The 19962-nt window shown below is 40.2% G+C and overlaps 1 protein-coding gene and 1 long non-coding RNA gene across 2 annotated transcripts; both read right to left on the reverse strand.

Moving 5' to 3' along the window:
• Positions 1-246: 246 nt before the first annotated feature.
• Positions 247-19426, reverse strand: LOC117593597. Its single transcript, XR_004575031.1, has 3 exons — positions 18888-19426; positions 4385-4644; positions 247-2962 (listed from the first exon to the last, which is right to left on the reverse strand). It is a non-coding gene; the product is annotated as an uncharacterized LOC117593597 (long non-coding RNA).
• Positions 13103-18438, reverse strand: LOC105027016 (dermatan sulfate epimerase like). Its single transcript, XM_010898884.3, has one exon. The coding sequence runs from the start codon at positions 18333-18335 to the stop codon at positions 14688-14690; it is 3648 nt and encodes a 1215-aa protein (XP_010897186.2). The 5' UTR covers positions 18336-18438; the 3' UTR covers positions 13103-14687.
• Positions 19427-19962: the final 536 nt, after the last annotated feature.

Genomic DNA, 19962 nt, shown 5'->3' on the forward strand with positions numbered 1-19962 from the left:
ATTATATAATCACTGGCGAAAACATTTGATTGTATAGAATAGATTTGTATCTGTAAACACAAATTACAAGAGTGCAAATCCTGATTTGGGTGTAAATGTTGTCAAATGTGTAACTGAAGAAAATTAGTGCAGTTGTAATTTATTTGCATTTTCATTTAATATTTGCAAGGAATAATTGCAGCCGTACACCTGTGCATTTCAATTTCATGAGCTCAGACATTTGGCAGCACTTTAGCGAAATAATGTTCCTTTCTTTGACAAAAATAGGTTTATTTATGAGCAGGCAAAGAAAGAGTGGGAAAACAACTCTCAGAGGTGGGACCTGTTTATAAGGAATCAGATGAGATTTTCATAAACAGACATAATCGACATTAGGTGGTTGATGACACTCACAGCTGCCTCAGTTTCTGCCATACTGAAATATCCATAAGGTAATTTTGCATTTGTGTCAATGTAGTTGTTAATGCTAGCACTTTGAAAGTGTGCACATTATGAATAAATAATGATTTCATGCTGGCCATTTGCAATATATACCTGCCTCATATATGCATAGGACCAAGTATACATCAGTTCAAGAATTTCCACAACACTAACTGTGTGGAATAACCTTATTATCTAGCTACCTAGCTCAGCTGGACCTCATAGGTACAGTTTGTTCCAATATAATCCAATGCATGCTAACCATCCACTAACAAACTTCAACTATCAAAAAATATATATTTTTAGTGGATGGTTTTAATACCTACTATCTAAAAGGTTAGATGGTAGATTCATCTGACTTTAGCTTTGCAAACCTAACACTTTGAATAGCAAAGCATTCATTCTCATACAATATATTCAAGTAAAATGTAGCTTTGCCATAAGACAACTTATCACAATGATTTCCATGTCAAGCTGATTGCAACGTGAAGCAGAACAGTCTGGGCTTGCAGTATCGACCTTCATACAAAATATCCCTAACCTTCCACTGGGCACTGCGTACCTCAATTTTTACACTGCATACCAAATCTGTGAGTATTAATGTGATTGTTGTTGTTATTGTTCAGGTGAAGACGGACAAGAGTTCTGAGGACAGTATCTGCCTCTGAGACCCGCACAACACTAATGAAGCACATCAGAAATGAAAAACCCAGAGGGTGAGTTGAAAACATAACCCACACACCAAGTAATCTATATTCCAGTAATCAAAGTGTATACATCTCTCCCCCTTAGTAGCTACAGTGACTTTTGTGTAAAAACTGAATATTGCATTTCTCCCTTTCTTCTTTTTTCTCCCTTTTCGCCATCCCAGACGGGAAGGTGCAGAGGGAGACAATGATGAATCATGTTGCTCTCCAGATTCCTTGAATGAAGAGAAGGCAGGGCCAGATGACATCCAGGGATGTTCTGCTGAGTCAGTCTCCTGCCAGCCAAACCCACCCAGGCAGAACACTGGTGACTAACATTAGTAGTTTTCATATCGCCTTTTGATCTTTGTCATCCATATCTGTCTCACACAGCATCACTTGTTTTAATATACTATTGGATCCGTGTCACCCATATCAACTGCCTCATACAGCATCACTATTTTACATATAGCTATATCATTCATAATAACTTTATCATCTGTATAATTTTGGTTTCTCTTCCCACTGCATGGATGGATTCTGCAACTGTATGTGTTTGGATACTTTTGTCATTCACTCTGCTGCACTGCCCACTCATTACCAAAGGCCCATAGGAAACCTATGTGTTTTACATTTGTCTTTAATAAATGTCTTTATATCATTGAATTTTTCTAAATACTTTTCTTTAGAAGTCTGTTATTCTTCACTTTCATAATGTGTTTCATAGAGTTAACTGTATCTATAATTGTGTCATCCAGTACACATTCTACAAGCAACTGTTACTCATTCAAGATAATATATGCATGAGAAAGGTAACAAGGATTTTCACTTCTATGTATAATAATTATGCTGCCATAATTTATTCAGTAGCTCAAGTAACCTTAAAGTCAGAAATGTGAATAATACAGTGGTTGTGAAGAGATTGTAATTCTGGTTGAGGCCAGATTCAAACTGGTGACCTTTGGGTCCCCTCTTTCCCAAACAGAAGAAAAAAACATTCACTGGTCTGTCACAGCCAGACATTGTAACTGACCTAAAAGGGAAAGGAAAAGTGATAACCCAAAATGTGTGACATGTGGCATAGATAAATAAATAAATCCAGATCCAGTCACTCATGTTGGTTTCAAATATTAAAAAGCCCTTTTTCTGGGCTAGCTAGAATATAATTAAATTCTGATCTGCTGGTTGTTAAGGTTGAGGCTGGTCTGTTTCCTCAGCTCCACTGGACATTCAGCCAGGCTGTCAAACAGATCTATCAGTAAGTTTTGCTTATCCACAGCCTGAAACATATTTTGACATTATTGCTGGAGACCTAATGGGATATAGTCAAGAATATATAAAATTCAATTTTGCTGCAGCTTGAGTATATATTAGATTTTTCTGTGGTTTCCATTTGTCATGTCTGTAAATGTTGATAATTTTATACTGTCTTTAACTCAGTGGATGTGAAACAACAGTCTGGAAAGGAAAATCAAGTAATTATCTTGGTGTTACCAACTGCTCTTCAGCCACCAGAGGGGAGACATCTGGGAAACAGATGGGTTGGGTAAAATCCCGGGCAGTGTAAGTTGAAGGCTGGACTTGGAGTGGAGCAGGATGGTCACTGGACACGGCAGACAGGATGGATACAGCAGGGCCAGGCGGTGCTGGAAGGAAAGACATCAGCGGGGATGGTGGTGAGGTCACCCTGGAGACTTCTGACTTTGAGGTCCAGTGTGTAGTCCTCAAAGCCCTCATCCTCATGTTCCTCATCCCGGGCCTCCAGAAGCTGGTCTGTCTACCTCTGCATAGGCTCTCCTGTCTGCTTGAGCAGGTACTCAATGGCTTGAGGTACTCAATGACTCAAATCAGCTCTTCTGAAATTAATAAGACATACAAAATGAAAGATAGTAGTACCCACTTATTATATATCTGTAGAGTATTTATATACAGTATGTATTGACATACTGTGTGTAGAGTATTAATATACAGTATGTATTGACATACTGTGTGTAGAGTATTCATATACAGTATGTATTGACATACTGTGTGTAAAGTATTAATATACAGTATGTATTGACATACTGTGTGTAGAGTATTCATATACAGTATGTATTGACATACTGTGTGTAGAGTATTCATATACAGTATGTATTGACATACTGCGTGTAGAGTATTCATATACAGTATGTATTGACATACTGCGTGTAGAGTATTCATATGCAGTATGTATTGACATACTGCGTGTAGAGTATTCATATACAGTATGTATTGACATACTGCGTGTAGAGTATTCATATACAGTATGTATTGACATACTGCGTGTAGAGTATTCATATACAGTATGTATTGACATACTGTGTGTAGAGTATTCATATACAGTATGTATTGACATACTGCGTGTAGAGTATTCATATACAGTATGTATTGACATACTGCGTGTAGAGTATTCATATACAGTATGTATTGACATACTGCGTGTAGAGTATTCATATACAGTATGTATTGACATACTGCGTGTAGAGTATTCATATACAGTATGTATTGACATACTGCGTGTAGAGTATTCATATACAGTATGTATTGACATACTGCGTGTAGAGTATTCATATACAGTATGTACTGACATACTGCGTGTAGAGTATTCATATACAGTATGTATTGACATACTGCGTGTAGAGTATTCATATACAGTATGTATTGACATACTGCGTGTAGAGTATTCATATACAGTATGTATTGACATACTGCGTGTAGAGTATTCATATACAGTATGTATTGACATACTGCGTGTAGAGTATTCATATACAGTATGTATTGACATACTGCGTGTAGAGTATTCATATACAGTATGTATTGACATACTGCGTGTAGAGTATTCATATACAGTATGTATTGACATACTGCGTGTAGAGTATTCATATACAGTATGTATTGACATACTGCGTGTAGAGTATTCATATACAGTATGTATTGACATACTGCGTGTAGAGTATTCATATACAGTATGTATTGACATACTGCGTGTAGAGTATTCATATACAGTATGTACTGACATACTGCGTGTAGAGTATTCATATACAGTATGTACTGACATACTGCGTGTAGAGTATTCATATACAGTATGTATTGACATACTGTGTGTAGAGTATTCATATACAGTATGTATTGACATACTGTGTGTAGAGTATTCATATACAGTATGTATTGTAGAGTGGGTTCAGTGGTCTACATTGTATCCTACGGTGCACACGTACTACAGCAATGTGGCGCAGTGACGCGCACATCGCATGAATTACCAGACGTCCAGCTTGGCAATCAAGCGGCTCGATGCTCCTAACCTGATCTGCAGCTCGTTTCCACCCTCCTCCACACACCAGCCACAGTCCACATAAAGCGGCACAGGAACCACAGCTGCGAGCTTCTGGACCCGGCCACCATTATGTCCAGACATGGTCCCATCTGGGCAGTAAGGAAACAGATCCTGACCTACGTCATTACTGACCGAGTTAAACCACGGACCAGTCCCCTTAGCTGTGCCAGACAGCTTCATTGTGATCTGAAATGAAAGCATATACAAACATGACTTTTGAGAATATATGGCAGTGATGATTTACATTCATTTCCTTGTTAACTTTTCCCCCAAAATGTACGATTGAGCTGGACATATGCCATTGTGTAATTATGGCTATATGGAAACTAGTTACGCAATGTCACTTGCAACAATCACAATAACAATTGCAGGAAATCACCTGAAACAGTCAAAACAACAGTCACAAAAATCACAGCTTTACTTTCCAAAATACAAATGATGGTATGTATTGGAATGTGTGAAATATTACTTGCATTTTGAATAACGTGAAAGAGTTCAAAACTTGCACTGACGAGGCTGTGTTCTGCTTTCACAGTGAAATCATCATGACAAGGAAATCATTTTGACAAGCTGTCTTATCATGCATCAACTAGCTAATCTAAATTAAACTTGACATCCGTGTATGAGTAGGAAAGCTCTGCAATTCAAACTAGTTTAAGAGACAATCTAACCTTATGAATAATATGTAGAGCACCAAATTATATTTGTACCTGATATGTTATATTTGTTAGGATCATTACCATGAATTGGGTACTATTGGAAAAACTGAATAATCTTGTTCAACATCGGCATCTCAAGTCAACAGCAAGAGATGAGCATGGAATTATACTTCATACATGTTGTGCACACTTTCACAGTTATTGAATTAACACAACAGTCTTTAATATTGAGACGCTTCACTAGTTAGTATTTCTGACACTAGTTTGAAGACAACTATTTTCTTGGGATGAAGGTAATTTCAACCACTCTCTGTATTGACACTGACAACTCCCTCTATTTTGTCCATACATGGTTAGTCTGCATAACTTATTCTATATAAACATATCAGTTTTGCTCTTTATTTTGACAGTTTTATGCAAAAGTGTTTTTGTATTCTTGTATTTTAATAATACATTTATCTTTTTGTACCTGAATGCATTTTTATATATGAAGGTAAAAGGCCAAGGCTGACATTGGGTAGAAAGGTAAGATGGAAATCTCAGTTCACATGAATGGAAGTATAAAGCTCCATATAGCAGAATATCGACCAACCATTTTCCTGCCACACACAGTTGCTAAGCAAATGGTCATACAATTATTGGGGGCGATATATTAATGCCCAAAAGCTGTTGATTACATTCGACTGCTAAGACGGTCACCTTTAAGATGGCTAGAAAAACAGCACAACACAAATCAAAGATGGCAAAGAGCAGGTGTGAATCTAGTTTATATATTATGAATCGAGTGAAATGGCTAATTATACTTTAAACAAAAAATGCTTAAGCCTTGCAATATTTTATTATTAGGTTGTTTTAATTCAAACATTGAATTGTGAAAATGTGTATTTTAATGAGGCTGTTTCAAATAATCAGCGTACTATTTTTATTTTAGTAGGCTATATTTGACCTTTATCAGAAAGAATCCAGTACCATTAACCTTTTCAGTTCCTCACTTGAAACCTTCCTTTTCAACTTATTTGGAAAGGAAAGAAAATGGTGCAATGGTCTCTTAATTTTTTCCAGAGCTGTATATTATATAAGAATAAATATGCGGCCATTTTGTACAAAATGAAATAAAGAAATAATGGGGTTTAGACAACTTTCTGGAAATGGGTAATGGCCGGTAACATAGAGCGGATATAAAAAAAGTCTACACACCCCTTAATGCCAGGTTCTTGTGATGAATGAGACAAAGATAATTCTTGTCAGAACCTTGTCCACTTTTAATGTGACCTATAATGTGAACATTTCAATTGAAAAACAAACTGAAATCTTTAAGGGGGAGAAATAAAAAACTCACAATAACCTGGTTGCATAAGGGTGCACACCCTTAAACTAATTCTTTGTTGAAGCACCCTTTGATTTTATTACAGCACTCAGTCTTTTAGCATGGCACATCTTGACATGTCACATGTAGCACACAGCCAGTACATGCAAGAAATGTCTGCAGGTCCTTTAATGTTGCTGTATGCCTCTTGGAAGCCTCCCTGACCAGTTTTCTTTGTGTCTTTTCATCAGTTTTGGAGGGACGTGCAGTTCTTGGTAATGTCTGTCTTCACTGTGTTCCATGGTATATTTAATGTTTTGGAAATTATTTTGTACCCTTCCCCTGACTGATATCTTTCAACAGTGAGGTCCCACTGATGCTTTGGAAGCTCTCTGCGGACCATGGCTCTGAGATGCAACAAAAAAAATGTCAGGAAAATCCTACTAGAACTGCTGAACTTTATTTGTGATTAATCAGAGTCACTTTAAAGGATGACAGGTGTGTAATGACTTCTATTTAACATGAGTTTGAATGTGATTGGTTAATTCTGAACACAGCCACATCCCCAGTTCTAAGAGGGTGTGCACACTTATGCAACCAAGTTAATGTAAGGTTTCATTTTTCCCACTGTTTTTCAATTGAATTGTTCACATTATAGGTCACATTAGAAGTGGAAAAAGTTCTAACATGATTTAACTTTGTCTCATTCTTTTACATCACAAAAACCTGGCATTTTAACAGGGGTGTGTAGACTTTTTATATCCATTGTATTTCATCGGGTGAAATTTGAGAAACAGGATCCTATTGCTACAAAACCTAAAAATAATCTGTGCAGGTGCCTTGTACACAACAACATAAGCAATGGCGCATAGGGTTAGCGTTTGTTGGATTGATCATTGAAAATGAATCCCTGTCTGATGACTTCAGTGAAGTGCAAATTGAACGCTTCTGTTCCTTACTCAAAACTTTCCTTTCCACTTTTTTTGGAAAGGAAAGAAAAAGGTGCAGTGGTCTCTTAATTTTTTCCGGAGCTGTATACTTCTTTTTCATGTAACTCCGGCATGCTATTGTTCAGTTTATGAGCTAAAGCCCAATTGACAGCTATACTACTTAGAGTGTGGTCTGAAGTCCCAGAACTAGGGACAATAATCATAATCTCCAATAATCAATATTTTATCTGAAAGTTGCTTGGATGGCTCTACTTTTCCTACTTTTATCACTATACTCCTAACAACCTATACATATGAAATAAGTCTTAGACAGCAAGCAAGCCATTACACCATTACAAATATGCTGGCCGTTGATGCGATGAAGCAGGGCCTTAAGCACATATTCAAAATAGTAGAAGAAGAAACAGTTTAGAAGAAACAGGTCCCATCACCCATAGCTGCCTTTACTTCCATTCTCTTTAATGTTCCAGCATAAATACCTATTTTTGTAACAGTAGAACCGGCAAAAGTCTGACTCGGCTGTCAAGTCAAAACATCTGTCAGTGCTGCTGAAAATAGTATCAAAAAGACATGCAGCGCAGGAGATCTATGTGGAGATGTATATGGAGTATGTACACTGATGAGCCATAATATTATGACCACCTGCCTACTATGTTGTTGGTCCTCTGCGTGCCGCCAAAACAGTGCCAACCTGCCGAGGCATGGACTCTACAAGACCTTTGAAGGTGTCCTGTGGTATCTGACACCAAGACATTAGCAGCAGATCTTTCAAGACATGTAAGTTGTAAGGTGGAGCCACCGTGGATTGGACTTGTTGGTCCAGCACATCCCACAGATGCTCAATCTGATTGAGATCTGGGGAATTTGGAGACCAGGGCAACACCTTGAACTCTTTATCATGTTCCTCAAATCATTCCTGAACAATGTGTGAAGTTTGGCAGGGCGCACTATCCTGCTGAAAGAGGCCACTGTCATCAAGCAACACCATTGTCATTAAGAGGTGTACCTAGTCTGCAACAATGTTTTGGTTGGTGGCAAATCGACATCCACATGAATGCCTGGACACAGGGTTTCCCAGCAGAACATTACCCAGAGCATCACACTCCCTCCTTCCCCAGGTAAACGCTGCGCATGTACACACAGGTCCGGCAGCAGGAAGTAATGACTGAGGGGGCATTTTTTATAAATGAAGGGGCATATCTAATCACGGCGCAAGCTGCCCACCAACAGCACCCCCGAACGCCCCAAGATAAAAAATTATGAAGCGGTATATACACATGTAAAGCTGATCTGGACTTGTGACTGTGATAACCGAACCAGGTCTAATTCATACACCATCTGCTGTGTTTAGGAGAAAACAATACTGGGGTGGCACGCCTTTCTATCTGAGTGGAAATCCCCCCTGAGACAATTAATCCTGAGACAATTTCACTGATACAATTTGTGAGTGGCTTTTCAGTCAAGGAGAGCTCATGTATACCTCCATGCCCACTAATCTTGTCTTTAAAGACTGAAGCGAAAATGTACCATTTGCAGCTGTAATGAAAATTAATCGATGTACAGTATGAGCCAATCAAAATGCCTTTTTGGCATAGGGATCAGAATTTTGAAATAAAACAACCTTTAAGATATGCCACTGTTTTCTGAAAAAATTATCTATATTTGACAAGCAGATAAATAATTTGTTACTGGATCTAATCCCTGCCATCACCTGAGGATAGTAGAAGGCTAAATATTACAAATTTTTACTGATTATTCTAATGTTTGCAAGTATTGCCCTAGCCTGTCCAAAAATGTGGTATTTTGGCACGATTTACCCATTATTGGTTAAATTAGGCCACCTTGGTGTTAGTTGGGAGTTGGTGCTGGTTCAGTCTAGTCAGTGCTCATTCTAGCCTTCTGGGGGCCCTAAGCAAAATTTTATTTAGGGCCCCCTCTCCCCTATCGGTTGTGGGCTCCCTAGAAGTCGGAGGCTCCCTAGAAGTCGGAGGCCCCCTAGCGGTCAGGGGACCTAAGCGACTGTTTATTCCTATACGCTTATGCCTGGAGCCGGCCCTAAGTGTGGTACAGTACAGTAACCATCTCAATTATTGGCACCCTGAGTAAATGTGAGTAAACATTTCTCTTTCTACATCAGTTTAATATTACACAAAAAATTCTAGTTAAAATCTAACCAAGGAATCAAAGCAAGTCAGCCAATAGCTCAAGGGCACAGGATATTGTCTTAAATGTATTGCTACATTCAGGAATACAGTAGATCTCTCTCACCCATCCTTTTACTGGCCAGTTATCTGTGACAGGGATATTTTTCTTTCTTGATCTGTCAATCTGCAAACAGATTCTCAGCATTCTTGACGGCTAAGCCCATGAAACGTCAAGATATCTTTTGCATGCTCTGCAAGCTTGTTTTCAGACATGACCTTTGGTATTCTGTTAATCTATCATAGCCTTTTTTTTGCAGAGGTACTTGTTTTTCACTTCAGTGTCATTCAATCTTTTTTGTTTCTTGCTGATGCTCAAATGGACTTCCCTTACTAACCACACTGATGTTTTGGTATCTTAATGGGGGGCTCGATGTGTTTTATACTATGCATGAAGATGTCAGTTCTGTAACAAAAATAAATACACAATCTTGAGTTCATATGCATGCCTTTTGCTTTAAACCAACAACAATGTATTATAATCATGAAGTATGTTTGGCTTAACCTTGTGTGCTCTTGGCCACATGACAAACATTAGATCACACACTATACAGGCCCATACACAGACGAAGGGGCACTGTCGTCCTAGGGTTAGGACCTCATGTCCACGTGGATGCATGCAGTAATCATACAACTACTTTTGTTTGGATACGGTGAACATGAAAATGTCTAACGTGATAAATGTTGACTTTGGAAGATTTTTTTTTTATCTCACTAGCTTTCAAATTTTCCACAAGGTTTTGTCTACCTTCACAAACTCCATGAAACCTATTCCTGGATATTTCGTTCCATTATTTTGAGTTTGATATTCTACAACTACATATATTGATAGTTCAAAAAAACTCTTTGGCTCCATTATTCTCTAGCTCTGTGGTCTGGGTCAAAGAGTTGCAACTACACTGCAAGCTGCATCAGCAGCTACACAAACTATCAGAGAGTAAGGATTTAACCCAACTGCACGGACAGACAGGTTAAGCCGACAGGCCACTGACAGGAACTAAAAGGTTTCACTTTTCAAGTAAAAAAGTAATAAACTCTTTAAAGCGTGCTTATTCCTTTGCTCTTGTGTGTTGCTCCCGGAAGGAAAAAGAATATGCTAACTATTTTTATTTACTTCAGGTTTCATAGTGTAGAGTGAATTCTCTATTGCATTCTTATTGGTGACACTGCCTGAATGTAAACAAATGGAAGGAATGGAAATGATACTAATGAATGCACTGAGTGGTCGCCTCCATTAGGGCTTTTGAGATAAAAGGGAAGCAGCTCTGAGAACAGAAATACAAACACAAACCCATAAGACAGGGATCTGCATTTGTCCTCTTCACCAATTAAAGTGTCAGTAACATTTGCGGTAAGATTAAAAAGCAACTCAGTGTCAACCATTTTTCAATATAACTAGAGTACAGAAAAATATTTCTTCAGATAAATATTTACAAGAATACATTTGAAACTTTTTTTGCTTTTACGTAAGCAATACTTTAATGCACACCACTATTTTGTGATTGTATGAATACAATTTCATGTATAATGTTATGCGATTCAGTTGGTAAGCAATAATCCCTGAATACTGTGGTCTGATCATGAGTTATTGCCTTCTTAGCGCGAAGGATTCCACTGTCACCGCAGAGGTGACTCGTCTTCAGGCACTAATTGACAAAGCCCTGCTTTTCCTCTCCAGTCAAGTCCCATTAATACCAATTGGAATGATCCATGCCTCCCCATATTCAAACACGGCGCTGTTCACTCACTCTATCATCAGTGGATGTATTTGAACAAGGACAGCAAAGAAGTGGGAATCTGACAGTCAGGTATTAATCTCCCAAGGTGAATGTGACCCACTGGAAACAATGGGTATGCCAATCTGCTTCACACATTCTCAACAAAGAGTGTATAAAATAGCTTTTCCAGACCTGATACCTTGTCTATTCAAGGTCAACTATATGTATATCCTTCCTCCTATAGTCTGCTTTTATACCATGTCACGGATTATAACAACAGGTATAGTATCTATCTATATTGTAGCACTGAGCTTCACACACTGTATAACAATGAACCAGCTCCACACTAGAATACCACCAGGCTCTTCCTGACTGATGTACGCTGCAGTAAAGGTTAATTAATGAATGTTGACAGGGCCGGCGGCTGCCAGGAGAGAGAGGATCCCCTGGGACCTATACTGGGCTGGGAGGAGGATACGGCCGACACAGATAGCAAGGAGAGGAGTACAGTATAGTACTACTCAGCTGAAATTGAGTCGCTCGACCGTTCCATTTGGTTAACCTCTACTTAGAGTGAGATACAGTGGATCACTTACTCAACGTGCATTACAGGGCCAGGGTAGCATTAGATCCGAATATCAGTGTAGCTGGTCGCATGGACTACTTTGAGATGTGATACACTCTGAAAAGTTTTTTGAGAAACCTTAAGAATTTCTTCATGTTGTAAAACTATTACTAACTGCCTTCAAAAAGATGTCAAACAGTATTTCAAAGAACTCCTTTAAATGTTTCTTCAAAGAAGAACCTACATTTTGAAGAACCTAATATCTGAAAAATTAACCTTGAAAAGTATTCTTACTTAATTTAAAAGAACCCCTAGAAGATCCTCTAAAAGCTTTTCTTTTAAGATGAAGAAGTATGCCTTAGCTTACAATACCTTCGGAAGTTGAGCAGAACCCATTTCAGTTACATTATTTATCAGAGTGCCCACATTGTTTTTCCTGCAATCAGACATCAAAGGATTTTGCATAATGTAATTTGGCTTGGAATGAACATGATAGAATAGGTGTGGGAATTTAATGAATCAGAAATAAATACCTTAGGGGTAATCCATCAAATAAGCTCTATTTGAGATACTGACTTCAGTTAGACAAGGAAGTAACTCCTTACATAATATGCAGAGTTGAACTAATTGGCTTTGATTTTGAATATCTAACTGGATGACATTAAATGTTCATTCTAATGCTAGACACAATTTGCAATAACACACTATGTTTTGACTGAACATTAAATCCTAAATGTATCTGAAGATAACAGTCACAATATTTAAGAGGTATTAATTGTGTCCAGTGCAATATTATTCTCATTATTGCATTGGATAAAACAGTCAGCAAGCACAAGTAGGAATGGCTTCTTTGTTTTTGTTATTTGGAGTTTGTTTCTTTAACGGGGATTACAAAAAGTAGGCTTGGTCAGTGTTTGAGTGATAGTAAAGGGATACAAAACAAATGACTAATGTGAGAATCCTAAAATGAATTGGAAATGCCAGCGGGCTAATAACACAGCTCTATTTAAGATGTTTTGTATGGCTTGGCGCTCGTTAAGAGGACAAGGTGAAGAGCATTTGTTTAAAGGCTTTTAATTGGCTATTTCTTGTCATGCAGGCAGTTAGGCTTCTGTTTCCAATAAAGAGCTATACTATACTTACGTTATATAGCGACAAAGCTTACTTTAAGAACTTAAAAACAGAACAAGTGTGTCAAGAGTGCAATTGATCAGAGCAATAACTTGTTGTCAATGTATCTGTATTTAAGAATTTATTTGTTGCTTTACATTGTGTCAGTATCCTGCTCTGGAGAAACCAGATGTAAAGACATGTTTGTAATTCAAGGCCACAGAAGCAAGGAAACACATCCCCACGAGCAAATACAAAACAGAGTTGGTAACAGGATTGCAACACCAAAGTGAGAGCATGGCTGCCAAGTCTACACACATTCAAAGACCACAACATCAAACGGGTTTTCCTAGCAGTTTCAGTGCAAAATCAGACTGTTTCTGACAGAAAGGACTAATATTTATTATGATACGAGTTTATTCTTTACATACACAATGGCCGTTGTTTTATATTTCCGTGTTGTATGTATACGGGTAATTAAGCATCAAATAAAACCTTGAAAAAAGACATTTTGTCCACATTTGTGGCTCAGAGAATAGAACATAATGACCCACAGAACTCTGTCCTCTACACTTCCTTTTAAAAACACATTTGATATTCATAGACATGGAAGTCTGCTGTCTAGAAAACGTATATAAGGACCAAGTCCTGAAAAATCATTGGATATCTGACACGTGACAGGATGCGTGTCATTTGCATTTCCTCTAGGGCCTGATTAAGATAACGCAGCAATAAAAATACCGGAAGGAGCCCCAGTTATGATGTTTTGCAGATTAATATGGGTGGCTTGGGGGATACTTTAGAATTGTTCAGAGTGAATCGGTGTCAGGGCTGTTGTTACGCCCAGTTTGATCTCTACAGAGCTGACTTTCTTTGGATTTAACTCAGCAGTACCCATATCTGGGTAATAATAATATTCATTTTCATATTAATTTGTTATACCCTTTGGGTGTATGTTTCCAGCTAAGCATTCATTATATTTTCCTCCACGTAACATCCTAAGATTACCATTGCAAGCTAATTACTTAATCAGTTCGATTTTAAAGGCTTACATTGTACATAGTCTTTTACAGACTATCTGAGCAGATGCCTGCAAAGTGATAAACTGTTAACAAGTCATCTTTAAACTTCAAATACAATTTGTTGATGGCATACTTGCCTAACATAAAACATTTCCAGTATACATGTATATATGAAAATACACTCCACATTGTATATATATATCTATATATCATTTATATTAAAAACAATCAAGCACTAGGAGCATACTGTATTTCTAAGCCTCAAACAGCTGTACAAAAATAATCAGTTCAGACTGCAGTATTTTTGGATTGTTTTAAGAGACAACTGCATGTTGGACATCAAAGAATGGAAATCTCACTCCAACCCGGGGGACAATAGGGAGAAAACACACTCAAATACTTTCCCTTTTATAGTTCTACTTCAACTCATTTTAATGTAAAACATCCCTCACTTGCAAACACTAGGTATCATGCGTCAGTAGAACCGTGTGCATACAATGTAACAGATTAAAACGCTGAACTGAAATCATAGTGCTTATTTGTTCTTGTCTTTTGTTTTTGTCCTTATCAGTGACTCAGTGTTGACGTCACTTACGTTACCGCTCAGTGCAAGAAATACAACATTAGGTCAAAATGAAACGGTTGGCAGCTACGTACAAGACAATCCTATAATCTGCTGACCTGCAGCAGCACATTAATTAGCTGAGAAACCTGGAGTAACCAAGCCTCTTCATGACCACTCCACATGTGTCCTCTATCAGTCTGATGTCCTTGCGAGGCATGTTCTGCCTCCATATGTTAATGTTGGCTGGTGATATGTCCCCCTCGTACATCAGGTTGTACAAGTTCGTGGACGTGGTGAACATGAGCTGGTTTAGGGCCGATGGCATGACCGGCACTCCCAGGAATGTGTGTATCCTTTCAGCTGTCTCCTGGGGGAAAGCAACTATGTCCTCAAATCTGAGCTGAAGGAAGGCCTCAGCTGGCAGGCTCCCACTGACCCGAAACACTGCAGCAGTGTGCGCTAGCCACAGGTGGGACAGCAGGAGGACAGCGTTGGCCTCCGAGTGGGATAGGAGCCTCCGGATCATTCTGAACTCCGGGGCTGAGGCTGGGCACCTGTCCCTGCTACTGGCCTCCTTGAATATCAGGGACAGATGTTCTGGAATGTTCTTAAGCGAGTAAAGGCTGGGCTTACTGTTATAAAGCATGATATAGATCCATGCCCGAGGGTCTCTGACTACATTGATAGTCCTTAGGGACGGGCCCACCACCTCCTGAATAAAGGGGAGCTTCAGCCCCCAGCTGCCACTCCTCATGTTGAGGACCACCCGGGCATTGGGGTACTCACTGATGTGGTGCCTCATCTCCCTGATGTATCCAGCGTCCCGGTCCGGGCTGCCCCTCACCTTGCCCTTCAGCTCCACGGCAGGTTCCTTCCTTCTGGTCCTTTTCCTCCTGTCCTTGCCAGGGCCAGGTGCTTTCTGGGGCTGCTTGGCCCTGCTACTCTCCACAAGCTGGATGTTCTGCAGGTGCAGCTTGGTGTTGTGGATCAGAGAGTGGAGCCAGCCCTGGATGATCTTGAAGCGCCCGCGCAGGGCCTCCAATCTTGACCACTCGCAAGCGTCGACGAAAGAGTCAAATTCAAACTCTGTCTCTGGAATGTCCACGTGCTCTGTTGGGACACGTATGTAAACAAAGTCGGAGCTGTTGTCAAAAAGGTGTTTAAGTATTTCTGATCCAGAGCCAGGCAGGGCCGTTATTACAACAGTTGGTAGGGGGAAGCGATGCTGATCATGAAATGAGTTTTGTTTGTTGATCTCTGGATCAGAGCTGACACTTTTCCATTTAACACCACAGAGGAGTCGATCACAGGTGTTCGACATAAACAGCAACTCGGCTATCCACAGTAGGAGCACAGAGAGCAGTGCATAACGCATAAGTCTACTGAAGCACACATAGAAATTTCTCTGCATGGTCAAAAACACAATAGCCACACAAAGTATCAGTCCTGCTACCACATTGACAGTGAACCCAAAATCAAATAGCTGACTGTCCACTTTGTTTTGTTTGGGAACAAGTTCCGTTCCCAGGCCATATCGAATTATCTGACTTCTGTCCTCAGTTTTGGCATAACCCCCAAATCCTAAATAATTTAATCTTGCCCCTATATCCTTATAGTTTGTTGCAATGGATACAATTTTCTCTGTGTTATTTATAATTAGAGATAGCCTGACACCATTTTGGCTGCTGTCCAGAAATCTACAGTTGGACACTTTAACATAAGGTCCATGCATCACATATGCCACTCGACTTACTGTGCCCCTCATAGGGAAAGTGACGTTAACATACTGCGTCCATCTCTTTTTGAACTCAGCCGCCTGCTCTGCCTCCTGTATTCTAGTGTCTGGACTGAGACCCTGACTGTCAAACCAGAACATTTTATAGTGGGCATCCCACACATCCATCAATGCCCCATTGTACTTGTCTATGAATTTATAGGGGACGTACTTAAAGTCAATATCAAGGTTGTGGAAGAATGCGCTCTGTGAGGTGACGGGCGAGTCGTCCCATTTCTCAACATGGTCCAAAACTAACAAGGTCTGTGAATTGAGCAGCACCAGGGCCCTGTACACACTCTTTAACCGCATGGCAGGAGAATAGGCAGACGACGCCTCGCCACTCACAAACATGGTGTCTCTATGGGATGAAGCAGCGACCAGCTCCCCAGCTGTATCCCCCACTCCTTCGTCTGTCCAGCGCAGCCACTTAGCGCACTCCCCCAACTGCCCTTCCCATGGGGAATTGCACAGGCTGCTGGGAGAGGGTGCGAACACCAATACATTGTTCAGATAACTGTATTTGGGTCCGTAAAGTGCTTCGGACACAAACACTTGTCCGTTAGGAGCGAAGGTGAAGGAGTTTTGGTCCGGATGTTCGTGCCCTGGGTTGAAGCTGTTCCAGCCGTCCAGCCATGAATAAGGCTTCGCGTGTACGATGTCGTATACCGCGCGGCCGCCCAGCTTCCCAGATTTGAAGGAGACAAATGTGTTGCTCTGACCACTGGGCAGACCGGCTCCATATGTCACCACACCCCAGTTGGAGAAAATATGCATCCTGGCTTTGCTAAATCCATTGGGAGGCTGCGGTGTAAGATGGGCATTGTACCAGATGTACTCTGTGTGGAGGGTAGTCCAACGCTGGGCAGAGGACTGGCCCATGGGGCCGTCCTTGGGTCTGTGCTTTCTAATCTGCTGGGCGAGCCAGTTCCCAGTTCCATTTCTCAAAACAAATGTGTCCAGGAAGACCAGCTGGCTCTCAGGCCCATAGAACCAGTTATAATTGGAGTCGGCTATGCCCACGGTCCTCTGGAAGCCTGGCAGCAGCGTGGCATAGTAAAACCAGAAGTGTGCCCGCAGCCAGCTATTCTGTGAGTTGTCAATGTTGAAATGACGTTGCGCGAGGAACACATACTGCGTGATAGACTTGGCCGTGTAGCTCCCGTAGGCCACGCCCTCATCTAGTGACCCATCCACAATGTGATTTAGGAGAAACATGGTCTTCTCCATGTAATTGACTGACACCTGTTTCCAGACCATTGTTTCTGGGTCATCGAGCGTGCCGACCACAATAGCCCCGGTCAAAATGGCTAATATATTAGTGGTTTGATGATTTTGGAGGTACTGCTTCCCCCATCCCCTGTACTTAGATGTTTCATACAACTCCTCTGTCTCGGAGCGAATCCTGTTGAGGTAAACAATGCGTCGGTGCTCATCCAGGAAAGAGTAAATAAAGTCATAGGCAGTGGCAAATCCAGTGAGTGAATGTGCCATGGGCACCTCGTCATTGGGAGCACTTGTCACCTTCCAGTCTGGGTAATCAGCCATTCTATCCATAAACTTAATGAGAAACTGCAGGGCACCTGAGTCCTCTGGCGAAAGAAGGCAATACAGTGCGAGGGGTGGTAGGTTGTTCCCATAAATCTCATTCCACTTGCTAGTAAACTCCTCGTGTTTTGCAGGGGGCATGTAAAGGGGCACGTTGGATAGCATGGTCAGGACCGCTGCTCTGATTACTTTGAAAATGTGACTGTGCGTGCTGGAGGATCTTTGCCTCATAAGCTGTACATCCACTTGGCTGAAATACAAGTTTGGATGAGAATTAGTCAATTTTGGTTTTTGATGCTCTGACGCTTTGCCCTGGGTGAGTTTGAGGGGCACCAAATCATCCATGAAAATATATTTGTCTGACGCGTTGAATACACCCGAAAAAGCCATTCCCACAGCCAAGAGTGCTAGTAAAAAGATATAGCACCCTATCCACTTTCTAGCCATGGTCCAGAACATTGTTGTTGCTGCTTAACTTATATTATCATCCCTTTTTTAAAGCTGAATTGCTAATTATTTTTCTAAGAGATAACAAATTAAAGAGTAATTTAAAAACTTTTGAAATTTCTTTTAGAGACATTTTCAATATGCTTTCAGATTAACAGGTTAATATTGATGTACATTCTATAAAAACTAGAGGCTATATTATCTCAAAATAAAAGCATGTACAGTACCAGTTTGCACGATGAATTTAGTGTCAGTAGGCAAGAGTTTAACAACACTATTGGTTTAGTAGTATAGGCTACTACTCCAATAGGGTAAAAAAACGCACGATGTCCATGTCCACTTGGAAAGGTTTAAAACGCAGCAGCCAGATAAAGTTATGAAGGCGTGGGGACATCTATATTACCTCATAACATAAAAAGACAATGAAACAGCAATTGTACATAGGCCTAAATGTTGGGGGAAAAATGTACATACAATCCATCCATAAATCCCTTAGTCTTGGGGGGAACGTTTTCTTTCATCACTTGGTTCACTGTGGCGCAAAGAGAGACTGAAGCATCTCACCTCCTGTGAGCAGCAGCAAACTCAGTATTGATCTCCCCCGAAAACATTTCCTCCTGGACAAACATCAGTCAGCCCCAGTCAGTGTCCGGTCCAATCACAGACACCCAAGGGCTTTTTATTCTCCTCGATCGAGCTGCAATATCCACAAACCAAAGTAAGCAGCACATTTCCGCATGTAACATTGCCCGATGTCTGCGATGTGTTTTCTCCATCCAAGGTTTAGTCGTTTTCCATTGTAAAACGTGTATTTAACACTATTCACCGTTTGTTTTCTTTCCAAAAATCTGCCACCTTTATCTTGACTAAGAAAAACAATAAGTATCAAAAACGCGAAAGTTATCTCGTCACTGCTAAGTATTCAAAGAACGAGACATTAAATGTTTCACAAAAAACAAATATTTAACGCATTCCCAATAATCAAAAACGTTCAGCCTTGTATATCCTTGCAGACTAATCATCTGCTTTGTGTTCCATATCGCAACTCAGGCATATATTGCATCACATAACAATTGCGGTTGAACATGCATCTTGTGGCTGACTGCGACTCTTCTGTTATCCGTTCTACAGTATTGCACTGTGTGATATTGTTTTCCAGCAGAGGAAAATATTCGTTGTACTACCAGTAGAGGGAGCTGTGACTTTGGAAGTCACTTCTCAGCACGACGATGCAGAAGCAGCTCTGTGAAATGTAAAAGTGAAATTAGTTGCATATTATTGTGTCATTTCGTTACACACCTATGGATTGAATTGTCAACCAGTGGCAACTCCATAACCGGCCGGTTGCCCCTTGATGCTTTGGTGCCAGATTAGCCAACCGCCGACATTAAATTACACAGGATATGGAGACTATGCTAAACCTGTTGATAGATCTAGCCAATGATGATTGTCAATCATCGCCACTGCATAAATCTACAGCGTCATTGAGGTGTAATAACAATCAAAAGAAAACATTCCACTCCTGCATTAATCAGAGCCAGCAGGATGTCAAGTGCTGTACAACATCTGAAAAATAATTAGAACACTGTAAGGGCCTAGCTGTGAAGAAAACACGAGATTTAAAAAGTAGGCAGGTGAT

Source organism: Esox lucius, chromosome 21, assembly GCF_011004845.1.
Source record: "Esox lucius isolate fEsoLuc1 chromosome 21, fEsoLuc1.pri, whole genome shotgun sequence".
In the NCBI taxonomy this organism is placed as follows: Eukaryota; Metazoa; Chordata; class Actinopteri; order Esociformes; family Esocidae; genus Esox; species Esox lucius.

Bases quoted from the DNA above. Each gene is read 5' to 3' on its own strand.
- LOC105027016 (XM_010898884.3), bottom strand. From the start codon at position 18,335: ATGTTCTGGACCATGGCTAGAAAGTGGATAGGGTGCTATATCTTTTTA.